Here is a 17,982-nt window from a genome sequence, read left to right as displayed (position 1 = left end):
CTGAGAGTTTTTTCTATGTTTCCAATGGAATTCTCTTCAAGGAAACCATTGAAAATACTACACTGTGGTTTTGGTACCACTAGGTGGTGCTGCCTCCGTAGTATTCCTTAGTGAAAGTCTGTGATTACGGATCTATGGAAAAAGGAATTATATATACATGGCTAAAAGAAAGGTACTTACTACATCTTCTCAAAAATACAGTAGTTTGGTTATACTTGTTTGACAAGGATTCTTAGCCCTTGCATGTGCAAACGTGCTCAATTTGTGTTCATCTTTTGTGTATGCTTGTTTAGAATGGGAATTTGCATGTAAAAAAAAGTACAGTATGTCCAAAGTTTCACGTGGGCTCCCTTAGAAAAAAATCCAGCCTTTGCAGTGCTGTATGCCTTCTGCTGAGATTTGTCTTTAACGGAGTTTGTTAATCATTGAGCTTTGACACTCTACCTGTTATCATGCAAAATTCAAAATAAAGACAGTTCCTACTCTGAAGAGATCACAGTCTGGGTAAGATAAGACTATAGGAGACAGAAAATAACTGAGTGAGATATTTGACTTTTTCAGGCACTGTTGTGGTAAACATTGCAGTGAAGAGTAGATCTTCTGACACCATTTAGAGGGTATTTGTACCAGTCTTAGCAATTGTTTGAAACACAGTGTTTGCTGTCAAGTGTTTATGTAGTTGGGAAACAATTACATTGGAGTGTAAACTCACTGAAGCAGCCCACTTTATTCAGATAAAAGGAAGGCTGGAATCAGGGATTTTGGAAGGAAGTGTCTAAGGGATAAACACTACAAGAGAATGTTTGCCACCACAGTTAGATCTCAGGATAAGAAATATTTAGACAACTCTTTCTTACTCTCAGTAGCTCAGCTTGTGAGTCTTTTTGTCTCCTTTATGCAGATAGGAGTGAACACTTGAATTTGCTTGGAGATTCCCAGATACTGCAGAGATAGTCTCATCCCAGATGCAAAAAAGAAGCATTAAGTCTAGATGTTAGAGAATGAAAAAGGTATGTGGGGAATAAGTTACATATATCTGGAAGGGCTTGGTTAAAAATACTCACCTAAGATACCACTGAAAAAGCATTCCGTAATTCACTATCACATTTAGAGATGTTTCTTTTATGGTCACACATTCATAAATAATATATGGATAGTAATCATGATAACTCTATCAAACACCAGTTATTTTCAGATGAAGTTGTATGGAATTACATGCAATTCTTTTCACACAGAAAGAAGGCACCAAATTAATCCAAGAAATATTCATTTACTAGTTGCTAGTGAGCTTAGTTTTGCAACATAAATAGATGCTGGCTCTGGAAAGTGTACACTGTATTTTAAAGGTGGTTACAAAATATCCCAACTTTGCAGATTTCTGAGACAAGAATCTCACCTGGCAAAGCTTTCTAACTCATATTGTGATGCAGCTGATCAATCACCTCACCAGGGAAGACTGCACAGAATGGTTACAGTTTTCCATTCATTGGCTTTGTCAGATTAAGTTGAGGCAGGAAAGATTTAATACATCCATACTGCTTTACCAAAGCAAATGTCTCTAATGTTTGTATGTTTTCAAGGCTGTAAATTTTGGGTTCACTCCGAACAGTCTCAGCTTGTTAAATTCCACTCTCTGTATCTTCTGAGATTGGGTCACCTTGATTGACAAGGATTTATTGGCGAGTGCATAGTAGAGATTAATGTTTTAATCTGTCACGACACAGGGCCACATTGGAATACAAGAGTGGTACTTGTAATTACTGCAGTTGTGTTGATGCATAATTTGGTATTACGTACATTCATAATTATTTTTTGATGTTGGCATTTCACTACCTAATACTGTGGGAGAGACCAAATGAAATTTATGCTATTATTTGGAGATATATATATATATATAAAATAATATAATTATTATGTAATTACAAATAGCACACAGTCATCTTTACAGTGGCACCGAAAATAGTGGTCTATTAATGAGTTTCTGCCATGAGAAGTGATAAAATATCAATTGTTCAATTCAGGCAACATTAAAATGAATTAAATTACAGAAAAATATATGGTGAATGGGGAATAACCTTATGTTTCCCAGGTGATGGGTCAGGTCAGAGTCCTAAGGCTTTTCCACTGAGTTGGCTACTTCTCAGAGGAGAAAATCTTTCCTAGGCCTTTGCTTTGTTTTTGTGACTATTATTTTAACTGCATAGTGTTAGGAAAAAAGAGAGGAGAAAAGAGTTCATTATTTTTAAATGTCTTTACGATAAGGCAACAAATGAAAGTACCCTCCAATTCTTTATTAACATGTATTTGGCATCTAAAGTTTGGAAATTTAATGTTGGACAACTTGACTGGAAAGAGTGATGTTTAGCATCAGCACCAGGGAGCAATGAGAATCCATTATTTATTTCTCAGGAATTTGTAAAGAAGGACTAAAACAAGGAAGCCTTATCAGATTTTACTGTTTTTATGGACTATTTTTTAAGAGGATGGCAACTCAACAAGGGGTAAGAACTGCTAGCTAAAAGACACTTCCCTTGGTTGGTTTCTGTGATTCTGATTGGTGTTTTTAGTGACTATTGTTTCTAACCAAGGGGCCAAGACAAATACATATTCAGTATAGTCTTTGTGATCAGCTGGACATTCCTATGGGATGGATAGCAACCTCTAATTGCAAGATAATGTGGGACTAGTACTTGTGTCCAAAGAACAGTCTCTATCCTTCCATTGCAATGAGAAGAAACCTGTAAAATATTTTTTTAAAAAGAGTACAACTTATCTGATTAGCTTTATCAAAATGTGTCTAGGGCATGGTTCCATTCCATATTGTGTAAAAGCATGAATTGTGTCTGTTTACACATATATTTTCTGATATTTTTATAGGAAGATGAAGACTTGTTTGCTGTGAGTTTTGTGCGTAGGATAATTAATTAAATATCTCCAGGAAATATTTCATTAATGGCAAGGTCAAACCTTCTTATTCTCCTCCTCTTTAAAAAAAGCTTTCTAAATAGAATGCAAATATGTAATTTCAACAGGAAAGAACAATGTGGTTTTAGGATTGCCACACCCCTATGAGGCTCTAAGTAGATGTAGTATTGGTAGGATTTGCAAGTGGCTTGTACCTACTTGTTGCTCCGTTTAGGGTATGTACGGTTGCTTGCCTTACTAAATTCTTACCATGTAATTCTTGGTAAACCTGGATCTTATTGGCATGCTGGGAAGGAATATTTTTGTTTGTTTTAAATTTAGGATCTCAGAAGATGTCGCATCATGCATACATCCAGAAGACAATGCTGTGCAAGATTATTCTTATCCAGGCAGTTAGCTTTGTCTTAATGTGATGGACCTCACTAGTGCTATGTAGACCAAAAATACTGTTCACTTTTAACAGCTGCCTTTTGGGTTTCTATTTGCTACCAGTTTCTGGAAGCTTGTTTTCCAAGCAGGACATTTCTGCAATACCTAAAATAAATTTATCTTTACCTCCATGCCCAAGAAAAAGGTGTAGGTTGTGACTCAAGGCCATGAATGCCTTAAAATAAATGAAAGCATTGAAGTGATGGCTTAATTCTCCCTACCCTTCTTTGGTTTTAAGTTTTTGGGTTTCAGATTTTGATATTTTTTCCTGTCTGTACACCAATTCCCATGATTCCAAAAGGTGGGGTTTGAAAGAGCATCCTGTATTGCAAAATTCATAGTAAAGATCCTCCGATGCTGCAACATTTCCAGACTTGTCCTTTGGCTTTTAGAGTACAGTAGCAGAAACAGTATGCATTTCCATCAGTTGTGCAAAGACACGTTAAGAAAAATTTTCACAATATGTTTGGTTCATTTATCTGGTAGTGTTGCCTTGTTTCAAAATGGGGTCTGAAAACAAACCAGAAATTTAGGCTGACATCTAAGTTTATACTTCCAGCATGCTGATGACCTTGATAACTGCACAAGGCTGTGACATATCAAACCCTCAAGGACACTGTAAATGTTTTCTGCTGAATTTGGCAGGGAGACTTGAACATGTCAGAGCATTGCATGACATGGAAAAACGTCACAAAATTTGCAAAGAGAAATATATAAATTCTAACTAAGTGACCCTCAATTCTAAGACTCTATTCCATTGTCAATCATGGATCAAATATTTGCCCATGAGTGGAAGAAATGTGCTAATTTACCAGAGTTGGAAACAGCTAAGTACCTACATCAATTGAGTATAGTATTTAGAATTTAAGTAAGAATTGAGCTTGTAATAACAAAGAGCTGTTCGCAGTAAAAACCATTTTGATGGGATTGTTTGCTCTTTTCTCTCAAAATGGCTTATACTTCACTCCTGGTTTTCCAAATGCATACCATTACAATGCATGGACCCACATTATTTTTAAGGTGGAATATTTGAGTGATGCAGCTGGTATTTAAATAATATAAGTGATCCCAATGCATGAAGGCTTACTACAGTAAACATCTACTTTTAATCTCTTGAGCCTGTACTTTCTACTGGAAATTAACCCTTTGGTGTGAACCAAATAATGATGTCAAAAATAAATCACATGCATAAAGTTCCTCAAAGTCCCCATAATACCCAGAAGCATTGTTTTTCTGCATAGGATTTTTTTTACCAGAAATGCAAACATTTGTATTGATTTACCTTTAGTAAAACTAGTGACTTTAAAAATGGCTTTTGCAGAGAAGTACTGCTAATTTTTAAGTTACTTACTGTGGATCATTGATTCTTTTGAGGCCTTCACTGTTTTTCACTGAGTCTTTATGAAAGTCTTTAGAGAGTTGATAAAGTAATCTGGTGGAAATGGCTGAGTTGTTACAGGTAAATATAATTGTTTTTTACATTTTTCTGTGCTGTATTTTCTGCAGTTCAGTCCTGATCCAGGACTAAGAAAACACTATTATAAATGTCAGTAAATATTAAATAAAATACATTTTACAGTAATAGTATATTGGATATTGCAGAAAACTGCACGTGCCCAAACCAGAAAGTTACCATCTTAATTTTCTGAAAAATCGAATCCCAGATCTCAAAAGCAATGAGTTGGATAATTTTTAAAACTGAACAAATTCGTGTTGATAGTGAGTTGACTAATTGAAGGTGAGATAGCTCTCATAAATAATTTTCAGTGAATAAGTCACTCAATTTCATTGCCAAGGAAATGAAATGAGGCTCTCAGTAAAGGGAAGCAAGGAAGAAGACATCACAACTGGGGCAACTGTGACAATTACATAAGTCTACCTGGTATGATTATCACAAGTATGAAACCTTGTGCATGTATGTTTTATGGAAAATATCTTATTTATTTCACTGATAGTTTGTGCTGGTATCCTGATGATATGATATCCTTCGTGTGATTCTATCAGATGGGCCAGGTCTTCTACCATAGTTATAGATGAGGACAAATTGGCCTATCTATTTGAGTATTTAATTAATTTTAGTTTTTAAGATATTACAATAAATAGTAGAAGACTTCCAGAATTCTCAGAGTAATTTCCAAAGGAAGCACGATTCACTTGCCTACTTCCATGTTGATTGATGACAGTGAAAAAAGAATTGCTTCATATATGCCAAATCCCTTCTTTTCCTGCACAATGGGGCACATAGGAATTTTGACACTATTTTTAAATCAAAGTTCTTTCATTTTGCTTTAGGTTTAAAGGACAGAACACTTAATCAACAAGGTTTTATCTACTGTTTTTATGGCAGAAACTTCCTGATCCTTCCTAGCAGCTTTCTGTGAGAGAACAAAGAGTTTCCATGAGAATACAGTCAGTCAGAAAGGAATTTTAAGGCAAACTAGATAGTGGTGAAGTTGATATCCGACTTACCCTTGATAATGTTATCAGGTTAAAAGGAAAGACAGAAGTCACCTTTGCAAGCTCTTTCAGAATGTTGTCCCAGAAGAATGCATGATCTTCAATGGAAAAATAGGTAAGCAGGCTGTTTAGGCAGTCAGGGTTGAATCAGAACTCGATTAGATTTTGCTACATACACGTTTTGTGTAATTTGTTGTTTTCAAGGTGTTGGTCTTAAGTTAATCCTTCAACTGACATCACTGAAGCAAGAGAGTGGTGCTGGCAGTGAGTGAGGCCAACTGACCTGTAGTGCTATGGCCAGGGTTAGAGTTGGAACAAAACTATGGATCCAAACAACCAGGTTGTTTAATATTTGAAATTCAACTTTGAATACAACAAGAAATTGTGATTGAAATAGACCCATCTTGCATTATATTAGTACATGAGGAGAAGGGCCTCCGAATTCTTGGAATAATTTATTGCAAATAATATTATTTAGCATAAATATAAGCATTTTAAGAATTCAGTAGTGATTTATTTATATTTATCATAAACATCTTTAATGAACTCAACTCTATTAAATATTTTTTAAAAACAGTAATTATACACTTAAAACCAGAACTCCTTACTGAAAGGAAACAAAAATCAATTTAACTGGGTTTTAATCTTCTTAATAACTGGAACAGAGAATATATACTTCTAGTTCCATGAATGGTGGAGATTACTGCTGTTTTAATTTTAGAATTTTTTTTTATTTAAATGAATTAGAATATACAGGAAAGATTTTTCCACCAGTTTCAGGGAAATGAATATATTTTGATTATCACAGCTTGTAGCTCTAAACACACAAACTACAATTAAAAGGTTCAAGTCAGAAAAAATAAAACTATGTTAATGGACACATTGCTGAAATCACTCTTTAAAAATTAAATATTTATTTGAATTTAAATTAAGAATCATGTCCATCCTGCTCCCAGATGGACAAACTTGGCAAAACAGGAATAATAATAAAAACGAAAAAAAGAGCTGTAATAACAATTTGTGCAATGAAGGGAATAAATTGTACCTAAATTACAAAATAATAGACTTCAAACCAGTGAGCACTTAAGCATATGTTTAATTGTAAACAGGTGAGCAGTTCATCTCCCTTTAATGAGACATCTGAGAAGTGAAATGCACTTATGGGGCTGAGGCCTAACATAAGCATTATTGACTAGAGTATTAATCAATTAAGAAAGCAGTAAAAAAGCAATGGTGGTATGTACATGTTAAAGATGTGTGTTTGTGCTAGTGTGTTTGACAGATTTGCTTCTTCCCCATGAACTGTGTAAATGAATCATCCTGTCACCAGGGAGATGGACTACAGGTGGGTTTCATAACCAATCTGGCTGTCTTAACTTTAGCTATTTAAGCTATTCATCTAATCTCCTGCTGTAGCTAAGGGGGAGGTTTTATTTTATCTTTTTCATCCTTTGGAGGTACTGATTTCTCTCTTTTGACTATAAAAGAAGCCAAGGTGACTCAAATTAAACTAGATATGTTTACCTGGATATAGTCAGGTGAAATTAAGTGTCCTGGGGTCTAGTGTTAGAATAGATTAGACAACTGTGCACATATTGCACTTAATGGATCTCATTGTGGGAGGTGCACATAAGCACTGTCTGATTTCTTTTAACTTCAATTGTGCAGAATCTGTCACTAATGGCTTCCAAAAGGTTAGACATCTCTGCCTTACAATACCACAGAGCACAAACAAATACAAACATAAGTTGCAAGCCTGTATGTTTATTATTTTGTGCAGTCTAAGTGAAATTATTTACATTTCTAAGGTTGTAAAATGCTGTAAGTTTGAGGTCAGTACAAGGGTGGATAGACACAAGACTGAAGCCTCTCCCATTCACAAAGCAACAACCTTCATATATCACCTGGCTAAAATGGCTTATATGGTCATTCAGATGCATAGCCACTCACAGTATGTGGTTTCACTGGGTCATGCCAGGGGAATGCCTTTGCAACACACCTGGAGCCAGGGAAATGCTCTGTAGCTTTGGTGCTGATCCAATCAAGCACAGAAATAACTGGGAAATGACTCATGCTGAGAGGTGGATGCTTGCTGTTAATCCCAGCTTTTAAAATGTACACGGTTTGTCATCATTTTTCATTGTGGTGAATATGTGTGTCTGGATGATTTTGTTTCACAATTGTCTGATGTTTGTCATGGACTCTCTTTTCAGCTCATGTGCTGCAATCATTTGCTTTTCACTTGAAAGGACGCAATCAGACAAAAATCCCTTCCAAACCAGTTTCGCTGAAGAAAAGACCTAAGCAGGAGAAGTAAATATATGAGGTAGGATGGAGAGGAATGTGTTCTGACCCTGAGACATCTGCTCTTTTAAACGTTATTTTGTAAACGTTTAACCACATGTGCATCTTTCACCCGTAAAAGCTCAGCTAAGAAGGAGGAGATGGGGGTGAGAGACAGAGGAAATGGGATATTAATTATGTTCCCAGATGATACTCAGTAGTGAGATGCTGCTGAATTATGGATGAGGTTGGAGAAAAAAAGTAATATGAAAATACCTAGTAAGGCTAAAAGTATGGAAAAATTCAGATGCATGTCAGACACTGTTGTTTATCTACAGAAGATGAATACTAAGTGAATACTAAATACTAATCATACAGAAATATGAATACTAAATGTAAAGCCACAAAGGAATTGAATGGATTTGCAGTTTGTAATATGGAGTGGCATCATGGGTATGCACACGCTTCAGTCTGAGAATGTCTTGGATCACTGCACTTTTCTCATATACAACTGAAACACATGCCCAAGTATTTCATTAAATGGGAATAGTATGTCTACTAACACAATTGAAGTGTAGTATGGATTTAAACTGGTTTCTGAATTAAGGTTTTGTCATTAAAAAGAAAAAAAGCCATTGTCATAATAAGCAAGAAATGCAGAGGCACTGTCTCATGAAGTCTCACACAAAGGTGTTGACAGGTTCTCTGCCCACAGTTTCTAAAGGCTCTGGGAAAGACAATTGTTTTTATTTTAAGTTCTGAATGAACAGAAATAGTACTGAAGCAGAAATGGAAATAATAAATGACATTTAAGTTGGAAAATCTGGCCTAGCTCTCTCAAGTTATCACCTTCAACATTTTTCTGTGGCTTTAGTTTGCAGTAGTGAGTGCTACACTACTCTCTATGTGTATAAACTTGAGACAACAATCTTCATCTGGCAAAGTAATGGCTGTGTGAAATTGTCCTGGAACACAAGTAGGTTTAGATGCCATCTTTCAATTAAAATAGAATCACAGAATCAGCTGGGTTGGAAGGGACTTCCGAGATCATCAAGTCCAACTCTTGATCCACTACCGCTGTGGTTGGTAGACCATGGCACTGAGTGCCACATCCAGTCTTATCTTAAAAACCTCCAGGGATGAAGAATCTACCACTTCCCTGGGCAGCCCATTCCAGTGCCTGATTACCCTCTCTGTAAAGAAATTCTTTCTAATATCTAACCCAAACCTTCCCTGGCACAGCTTAAGACCATGCCCTCTTGTCTTGCTGATAGTTGCCTGGGAGAAGAGACCAACCCCCACCTGGCTACAACCTCCTTTCAGGGAGTTGTAGAGAGTGATGAGGTCTCCCCTGAGCCTCCTCTTCTCCAGGCTGAACAACCCCACCTCCCTCAGCCTCTCCTCATTGGACTTGTGCTCCAGTCCCTTCACCAGCCTTGTTGCTCTTCTCTGGACCTGCTCCAGCACCTCAATATCCTTCCTGAACTGAGGGGCCCAGAACTGGACACAGCACTCCAGGTGTGGCCTCACCAGCACTGAGTACAGGGGAAGAATCACTTCCCTGGACCTGCTGCCCACACTGTTCCTGATCCAGGCCAGGATGCCATTGGCTGTTTTGTCCACCTGGGCACACTGCTGGCTCACGTTCAGCTTCCTGTCAATCCAGACTCCCAGGTCCCTCTCTGCCTGGCTGAATAGGTAAAAGAGGTATAGTCTCCATCTTAAACAAAGACGAAGTTGTTAAATATCTAAATTTTCTGCAGAGCACTGGATTGGTCGGTGCTGTACTGGGTGCTGTGTGCACACTGTGTGCTGAGCTCTCACAAAGAACTAAGGTGAGTGTGCAGAAAAAGGCAAGGAAAGAATTTCTTCTCCACTTGTCCAAGCCCTGGTGTGTGGTACCAACGGAAGCTTTGGGGCCGAGTATTAGGATATGAATAACAGTGCTGAGGTGCTTCCTCTATTCCAGGAAGCAGAACTTTGTCCTGTCGTGTAAAGGAATAGAGTTTCACAAAAGGTATTTGCCCGGTAGATCTATCAAAGCACAACCAAAGCCCTGCTGGGATGACAGCAGTGGCAGTATAACTGAGTCCAGGCTCACTGAAAGGGAACAAGGGCAGGTCAGCAGCAACAACTCTGAAAAGCAGTTGAGACACAGCTGAAGAGTCATACCATACAGACTAAGGTAGCAGGAATTCAGGGGAAGTTATGTATATAAAACCCTCTGTGCAGTCATGGTTGGTTTTCTGACAAATGTCCCATCACTGGAGTGTATTCTGCAGTGGAGACACACAAAACACCTCCCTCCACTGTCACCACTACTCCTCAACTGGAACAGCCATCATGTGCAGCCATGCTGAGTCCAAATTCTTGTGCAAATCCAAAAATATGTAAAAGAGCTTCCACCACAGCACCAAGTTAGGTACAAATATAACTAAGTAGTCATCATAAGGTTCCTGTGAGACAAGCTAGCAAATTGATTATTCTAGTTTTCCAAGAGACAGGGCTGAGGTGAAGGCACTTACCAGGCACCCATAATAAGTTGGTACATACACAGCAGTGTGCCCAGGTGGCCAAAAAGGCAAACAGCATCCTGGCCAGTGGCATCAGAAATAGTGTGGCCAGCAGGACTAGGGAAGTGATCGTCCCCCTGTACCTGGCACTGGTGAGGCCATGCCCCAAATTCTGTGTTCAGTTTTGGGTCCCTCACTACAAGAAAGGCATCTGGAATGTGTCCAGAGAAGGGTAACAAAGCTGGTGAAGGGCACAAGTGTGGCACAAGTCCTATGAGGAGCAGCTGAGGGAGCTGGGGTTGTTTAGTCTGGAGAAAAAGAGAGGTAGGGGAGACCTTATCACTCTACCTGAGAAGAGTTTGTAACCAGGTGAGGGTTGGTCTCTTCTCCCAGGTAGAACGAGAGGAAATGGCCTCAAGTTGAGCCATAGGAGCTTTCGATTGGATATTGGGAAAATATATTTCTTCATTGAAATGGTGGTCAGGCAGTGGAAGAGGCTGCCTAGGGAAATGGTGGAATCGCTATACCTGGAAGTGTTTGAAATGTGTGTGGATGTGGCATTTGGGGATATGGTAGTGGTGAACACGATGGTGCTGGGTTAACGGTTGGACTCAATTATCCTAAAGGTCTTTTCCAACCCTAATAATTCTATGATTAAAGGATGGAATCTTCTGAAATTTCAGCTTGCCTTTTAAAATCAGGGCTTCGATTAATTTCCAGATATCCTTCCCTTTCTCTTTAAATAAAAATGTTGCTTTGCTGCAGGATGAAATGGACAGCAAACTCCTACCGTCACCTAAGATGAATCACTTGCGATGCTTTACAGACTTTCCCACCCTGCCTGCCCCCTGCGGGACAGGCGGCGGTGGGGACCCGGAGGGGGCAGGCAGGGTGGGCGAAATCTGACCAAAATCTGCCCCCATCCCTTCTCCCTTTACGGCAGCACTATCCCTTTAAAAGGCGGCCGGGCAGGGAGGACGGGCAGGCGGGAGGTGGCGGTGACGGTCGGGCCATCGCCTGCCCGCCGGGTTTTCCCCCCCTTCCTGGCGGTCCGTCGTTCGCAGCCGCCCGTTAAAAAGAGAAGGCAAAATGGCCGAGCTGGGCAGCAAGGGGGTCACGGCCGGGAAAATCGCCAGCAACGTCCAGAAGAAGCTGACCCGGGCGCAGGAGAAGGTTTGGAATAAGGGGGGCATCCCCGGGATGCGGGGTTGGGGGGATGCGGGTACCGGGTATGACACCCCTCCCCGAAGCAGGGATGCGTCTCGCAGTGGGTGCTGGCGGGGGACTGGCAGCTGCTTTCCCTGCCTGCGGAATTAGGGCCCCTTTGCATCCCGAGAATGGAGAATATCCCTGTTGCGAGCGGTAAGGGTTTACCGTCCGCCTGCAGAAACATGGCATCGGATTCAGCCGGGAGCTGGGAGGGAGGACGGAGCGCCGCACGCTTGTGTTGGATCTGTAGATGCTTATTGTTTCAGCAAGGAGGAGACCTTCTTTTTATGGTATTTAGGTTGTGCTTTATGCAGCATTTTCACGAGCAGTTCTGTATTATACCATAGCACTAAATGCATAACCTCAAAAGATGGTGAGGAAAAGGAGGTGGACACTGCTGCTTATCTTCTAACAGCAAAGCATAATAGTCGCTACTTAATGTACTGACCTTGAGCTCCTGATTTTGGAATGGTGGTAAAGCCAAAGCCATACAGCTTTTAAAGATTGTGCCGATGTCTGCTGAGAGAGGGGAGATTTTTGAATCCCAAGGGCCCTTTCGCTGCTCTCCACCCAGCCCTGTGCCAGCAAAAGGTGCCAGGAATATGCAATGGATACTTTTCGTGTTCATTTCTCTGGCATGCTGCATCTGATGCCAGATGTCTGCTCTCTGTAGGGATTATCGGGCATTTTACGCAGGGACATTGATCAGCTGCTTCTATCGCAGGCACGCTCGTCTTGTTTTTCAGTGGTTTGCTGTGAGATGACATTGACTGAATAAGGACTGGTGCATCTTTGAGGGAGGGAGGGAGAACAAATCTGCCCACTGCTGCTCTTGTTCCCCGGGGAGTTATCTTTAGCAGCTAGATTAAATCTAGGAGGTTTGGGATTAGATGCAGTGCTGGCCTGAGCCTTGTACCAGTCTCTGACACTTCAAAAACGCTGCTGGGTCAGAATGGCAGTCCAAACCAGTTGGGCCTAATGTAGCACATGCTGTATCCACTAGTTTTAGCTCACTTACCAAGACTAGGAGCATTATTTGAACTTGCCTGACTGCTTGGAAAACACCCCAAGTGACTAGCAGGTCCAGTATGGAACTGCAGCAGCAAGGTCCTGGCTTCACTCTGTACATAAGAGTCATTGTGGCCACATCTGTGGTTTTTTTCACCTTACTGTGGTTCCAGAGGGGACAGAACAGGGACTCTGTCTCCTGATACCTGGTCCTGAACTCATCGCAGATGCTAACTTCATTCTGTGTTAGCCACCAGATGGCAACCATATTTGTAATTAATATTAAGGTAGGTGGTAAAGGCTGAGCTCCTTGGCCTTCTGATGAAGTTATTGTACTTACTGGTGCAGCTTGGAGCCAAGTGTGGCCTGCCAAGCCCTTCCCTGACTTCTTATCTGAAGGCACACAGGTCCTTTTCCTAGGGATAATTTTCCACAAATTTCTCTCAGCTGGCGATCTAACATACTTCCTGACTTTCCTCACTAACGCCCTGGTGGTGACTGGGGCTGTGAGAATGAGGACAACAGTAATAATCGAGTGTTTAGCTGTGTATGGCAAATGATTTCCAGGATCTGAAAATGGTTTCTTATCTCTTTACAGAGAAGAAAGCACAGCTTATTTTCCCTTAAGGAGAAAAGGAAAAACCCATAACACTTGCTTAATAAGCTAACACAAATTCTAGGCCCTTCAGCTGTTGTTATCCTAATGCAAACAGAACAACTTTGCTCTCTGGGCTCTCAGAAAAGAAAAATATGGTATTGCTTGCTTCATCTTCTGACTTGCCCCCTCATACTGCTACAGTATCATCTGTAACAATTCTTCCTTAGTGAAGTGTTGGAATTTTACACATGTCTCTGAGGGACAGACTTTGACTGAGACAAATACGTGAATGTTAACTTTCAGGTGGTGAGGAAGGATACAGCTGAATATGATGTGCCACGGAATTCATCAGTGGTTATGACACCGTACTGGTATTACTCTTGTGGTATTTAGTTTTTAACTGTGGTACTGTGTTTAGCAGGAAGGGTAAACCAAGTGTCAAGGGATAAGGACCAGGTGTTAAATAATAAGAAAGAAGGTAAGCAGAAGTGTGCAGAGGTAGATCTGGGTACACAACTTAAAAATGTATTAATTTTTTGGGAAGGGATGCTGACTGGGTTGAACTTTTCCTTAAACAAGCTGACAGTGTTCCTTTTACATATCTTATTTTTATTTGAATCTAGGATAAAAGTTCTTCCCTTTCGAATGATATCTCCCTCTCAACTTGAGCCCTGACGCTTTGACCTCAGCAGTTTCCTTCATGGTGAATTTAAGCCTCGTGTTAAGCAAAGAGTGATGTCTTTTTGTTCCATGCAGAATTCACTCTGAAACACTGTACACATCCTTTTTTCCCTTCTGAGATGGCTATTATGTAAACTATGTAAGATATTCCTTCAGAAGTGCTGTTTGTTTTGATCCTTTCAGCAAAACTATTGGCTATTTTTGGAAGACACTTTAGCAATTCCACAGGAAATAATGGGGCAGATTGGTTGACTGTGCTGTTTGCAAATGGTTTGGGCATTTAACCTTTGTCTCTACTCAGAGGTAGCCTCAAGTACAATACTGGGCAATAATTTGTCCATTAGCCAGTGAAATGTATCAAATAAGTTGATGCCACTGTCCCCAGGGGAACCCACCTGCAGAAAGGAGTCACTTAACCGTTGCTAACTCCTATATCACCTTTAGCAACTAATTAGGGTAAATTAGGATATTTAGGCTGGAAGTCATCTTCTATTCTATTAGTTGAAGGATTTTCTGAGATGTTGAGCTCTGGACCTTTTGTAATTCTAAACTTCTTAAAATGGAGTAAAATTTTAATGCCTCCACTGTCACGGTGTCTTAGAGGGAGCCTTGTGTTTGCAAGCTATTTTAAACTTTGTTAGTGAGGCTTATTCTTTATGTCTGTGATCCATCATCGTGGTTAAAGTTTATGTTTCTGCTTTGTGACCAATTTCTATCTTACACTTTTCAAATTTTTAAAAATCTCCCTGATTTCCACATTTCTCATTTTCCTCTGTGAATGTCCCATTTCTGGATGTGTCAGTCTGCACATGCTTTGGACAAATTCAAACAGAATTTTGATGACTTCACGCAATTCTAGTGTGAGGGTAACTCCTCTGCGGGGTTCCAGGAGGACCTCGGAGAGTAAATGAACTGGGGGTTAGTAACTTGACTGGTGGTGAGGGTCCTACTCACAGGATCAAGCTCTTTCCTTCAGCACGTAAGGCAGAGATTCAGACTGGAAAGATGGTGTTGGCTGTATGTAAAGTTGACATTGGAAAGAAAGTTGTGGTTGGTTTTTTTTATTTGTGTTTTGTTTTGTTTTTGTTTTGTTTTGGGAGGTTTTTGATTGTTTGTTTGGTTTTTTGTTTTGGTGGCTTTTTGTTTGTTTGTTTGGGTTTTTTTGCCTTGGAGGTTTTTTGTGTAGAAAGGAGTATAAAGGGATGAACTTATTTTTATTTAGATTGAGCATGGGAAATTCCTATCTTATAGTAGTAGTGGTCTCTCACTTTTTGTTATATAGCTGGGCAAAATGAGGAGTCTGTGTTCTGTGGCATGAATAGATTGTCATATTTTGTCATGGTTTTACTCTGATGTACCAAAAAGGCCCCCTTTTTTTCTCTCCATCCCTAACCAAAGGAGAAGGCTTTGTTTTCCAGGACCTGGCAAAGTTTAGTTTGGACATCCAAACTCCCTTGTGTTAGGGTATCACATTTAGGTTGTAGACTCTGTCACTGAATTGCTGTGTTGCCATGAGATGTCACTTCTGCTTTCTGTTCTTGGTTTACTTTATCCTACCGATATTTACCCACATCTGTGTTTCAAGCTCTCCTGGTTAAACCATCTGCCTGAGCAAAGTTCTGCTCTCCTTTGGCTGCACAGTCCAAGGAGGCTGTGCTGTGCAGTCCTAGTCTCACAGATTGTGGTTTGGGTGGAATGGGGTTTGCAGAAGGCATGATTTGCATTTTGAGTTTGCCCTGATAAGACTTTTTTTCTCCTTCCAAGACAAGTTCCAATAGGTGGAGAATGGCAGGAGAGAATACCTGGAATGAAATCTCAGCCCTGTGGAAGCAGGTGGGAGTCTATACCAATGAGAAGCACCCAAGAACCTTAAACCAAATTTAAATACAGCTGTCTTCAGAATTCAGCTATCAGAGGCTGCCTGATCTGTAGAAACTGCAGATAGGGAGAGAGGATTTAAATAAAAATGGTAGATGCAGAAAGCTCTATTATTGAGAAATATCATATCTACCTACTTGGGAGAAGTTCCTTACTGGTTTTCCTTCAGGATCCTTCCATCTCTTCAAAGGTTCTATGTTTTTTTGTTTGTCTTTGCCACCAAACCATTCTACCCTATGCAATCGGACTTGCTGTGGCAGTGAAGTACAAATAGCCTGAAGAGCTACAAGAATTGTTCTCTTACTGATCTGGCATGAAACTTTTTGTGTTTTTCCTGAGCTACTCCCCAGATGACAAGAAAAGGGCTTTTTATTTATTTCTGTTAGCTTGCTTTCTCAAGAATGCAGGGCTTAGGTGGTGGGTGGAGTCTTAAAGATACTTTGTGCCTAAGGGTTGCTGGAAAATGGGCACTGGATAGAGGAGAGAGATCTGAACTAATGCCCCTAATGTACAGATGATTCCAGTATGAGCTCAGACTGTATTACTGGTATCAGATAATCTGCATGGGGCAGGGAGGAGGTGAAATAGGAAACCAGGCTCCACATGTTTCCTTGCCCATGGAATGGTTTGATTGGCAGGGTGCTTACAGTGCCCTGCTGAAGGTGCCCCTCTGTCTGGCTGTTGTTAACAAATTTCTTTTAAGAAGCAGAATTTCATGGATGGATGAATTTTCTGTTTGGAAAAGGCCCAGCCCTATTCCTCATCACTTTATGTTCCCTGTAAGTTCCAGTCTTGCGGCCAATCCTCTTCAATGCAGTTCCTGTGAGATCAGGTTTATAAAGTGGGATCTGGAAGATCTCTTCTCAGTGAGGCTCTAGGCTGTATAGAGTTAGTGTTACAGACCTCATCTCTCAGGGGGTGACATCAAACTTGTCTGGCCTCTCCATCCTGCATGTTGACTGTTAAGCAAGGTTTGTGTTTCTAGGCAGAAATATTTTCTTTTTTTCCCCCCAACATCAGGGTTGCTCTTGGTGTGTGACTTGCAGATGACATGGCTGGCCAAACCATTGAGGAAAGCTGAGCGCAGCCAGAGATGTTCAGCATCTAGCTGGACTGGGGTCTTTGGGAATAATGCAAATTTTACTTTATTCATGGTTCTTTGGACAGAGAGACAAGACTGTTGCTTGGCATCAAATCTGTAATAAAGCTCTGGTTCTAGAAACTTCTGGAGTGACAAGAAGGTATCTTAGGTTAACAGGTATTAAAGTGGCTATTTTTTCCGCTGTCATGATGGTGACCAGACACCTGAGCTGCCCACTCTGTGAGTTCTGCAACTTTGCAAGGATCATCTTACAGTCCTGGCTGTCTACCTGTGCCTAGAAGGATCAGTCTGTCTTCCCAGAAATTCTGTACTGACAACTTAACATGACCATGCCCAAGCAGAACAGAGAGATCTGTCATCTTGAACTGACCACAGCTCAGGTCCCTAAGTGGGCTGGCCAGCTCAGAGTGTGCAGACCAGCTGCTTCTCATGTGGGATAGGACTGTACTAATGTTGACTGTGGATTCTCTACCCCAGAGCACTGAGATGGGAACGAATATTAAAATATGGATAAAGCATACTTGGTACACTCTCTGAGGTAGAATAGTGCATCCAGGTCCGTTCTGACATCAGGCTGTGTTTTAGCCTTCTCTTGAGGGCCTGTATATTTGATTTTCTCCAATACCTGCAATATTAAATGCACGAGTGCCAGCAAACCTGTACTATTCTGGCATTCATAGTACTGAGCTAAAAGGGAACATCTCTCACAGGAAAGGGTTGAGAGAGAGAGTGAAGTAATTTCTGTTGTCTTACTAGTTAAAGTCAATTTTAAATGTGGTATTAGTTGACTACTTAATACTGTCTGAATGGAAGTGAGGAACTTCTGCAGATATGCCTGAACTATTGGCAGTGGTGCAAGGGATGAATAAATCTTGTCAGGTGTCTCTTCAGCAGGGGCA

The 17,982-nt window shown here is 40.4% G+C and overlaps 1 protein-coding gene across 14 annotated transcripts in view; it reads left to right on the top strand.

Moving 5' to 3' along the window:
• The first annotated feature begins 11,593 nt into the window (after window positions 1–11,593).
• The window catches only part of BIN1 (bridging integrator 1), an 87,821-nt gene continuing 81,432 nt past the window's right edge, over window positions 11,594–17,982 (top strand). For 3 of the 14 annotated variants that reach the window (XM_051786937.1, XM_051786938.1, XM_051786940.1), the window contains exon 1: window positions 11,603–11,780. In XM_051786937.1, coding sequence (XP_051642897.1) covers window positions 11,697–11,780 — 84 coding nt within the window. In that variant the 5' untranslated portion in view covers window positions 11,603–11,696. Of the gene's footprint in view, window positions 11,781–17,982 lie in introns of all 14 variants that reach the window. The other 11 variants (XM_051786947.1, XM_051786936.1, XM_051786943.1 and 8 more) reach the window with 9 other exon arrangements.

The sequence above is a fragment of the Manacus candei genome, unplaced genomic scaffold (genome assembly GCF_025592945.1).
Source record: "Manacus candei isolate 608988 ecotype Guabito, Panama unplaced genomic scaffold, ASM2559294v1 h1tg000023l, whole genome shotgun sequence".
Lineage (NCBI taxonomy): Eukaryota > Metazoa > Chordata > Aves > Passeriformes > Pipridae > Manacus > Manacus candei.
This window is presented reverse-complemented; position numbering and strand designations above follow the sequence as displayed.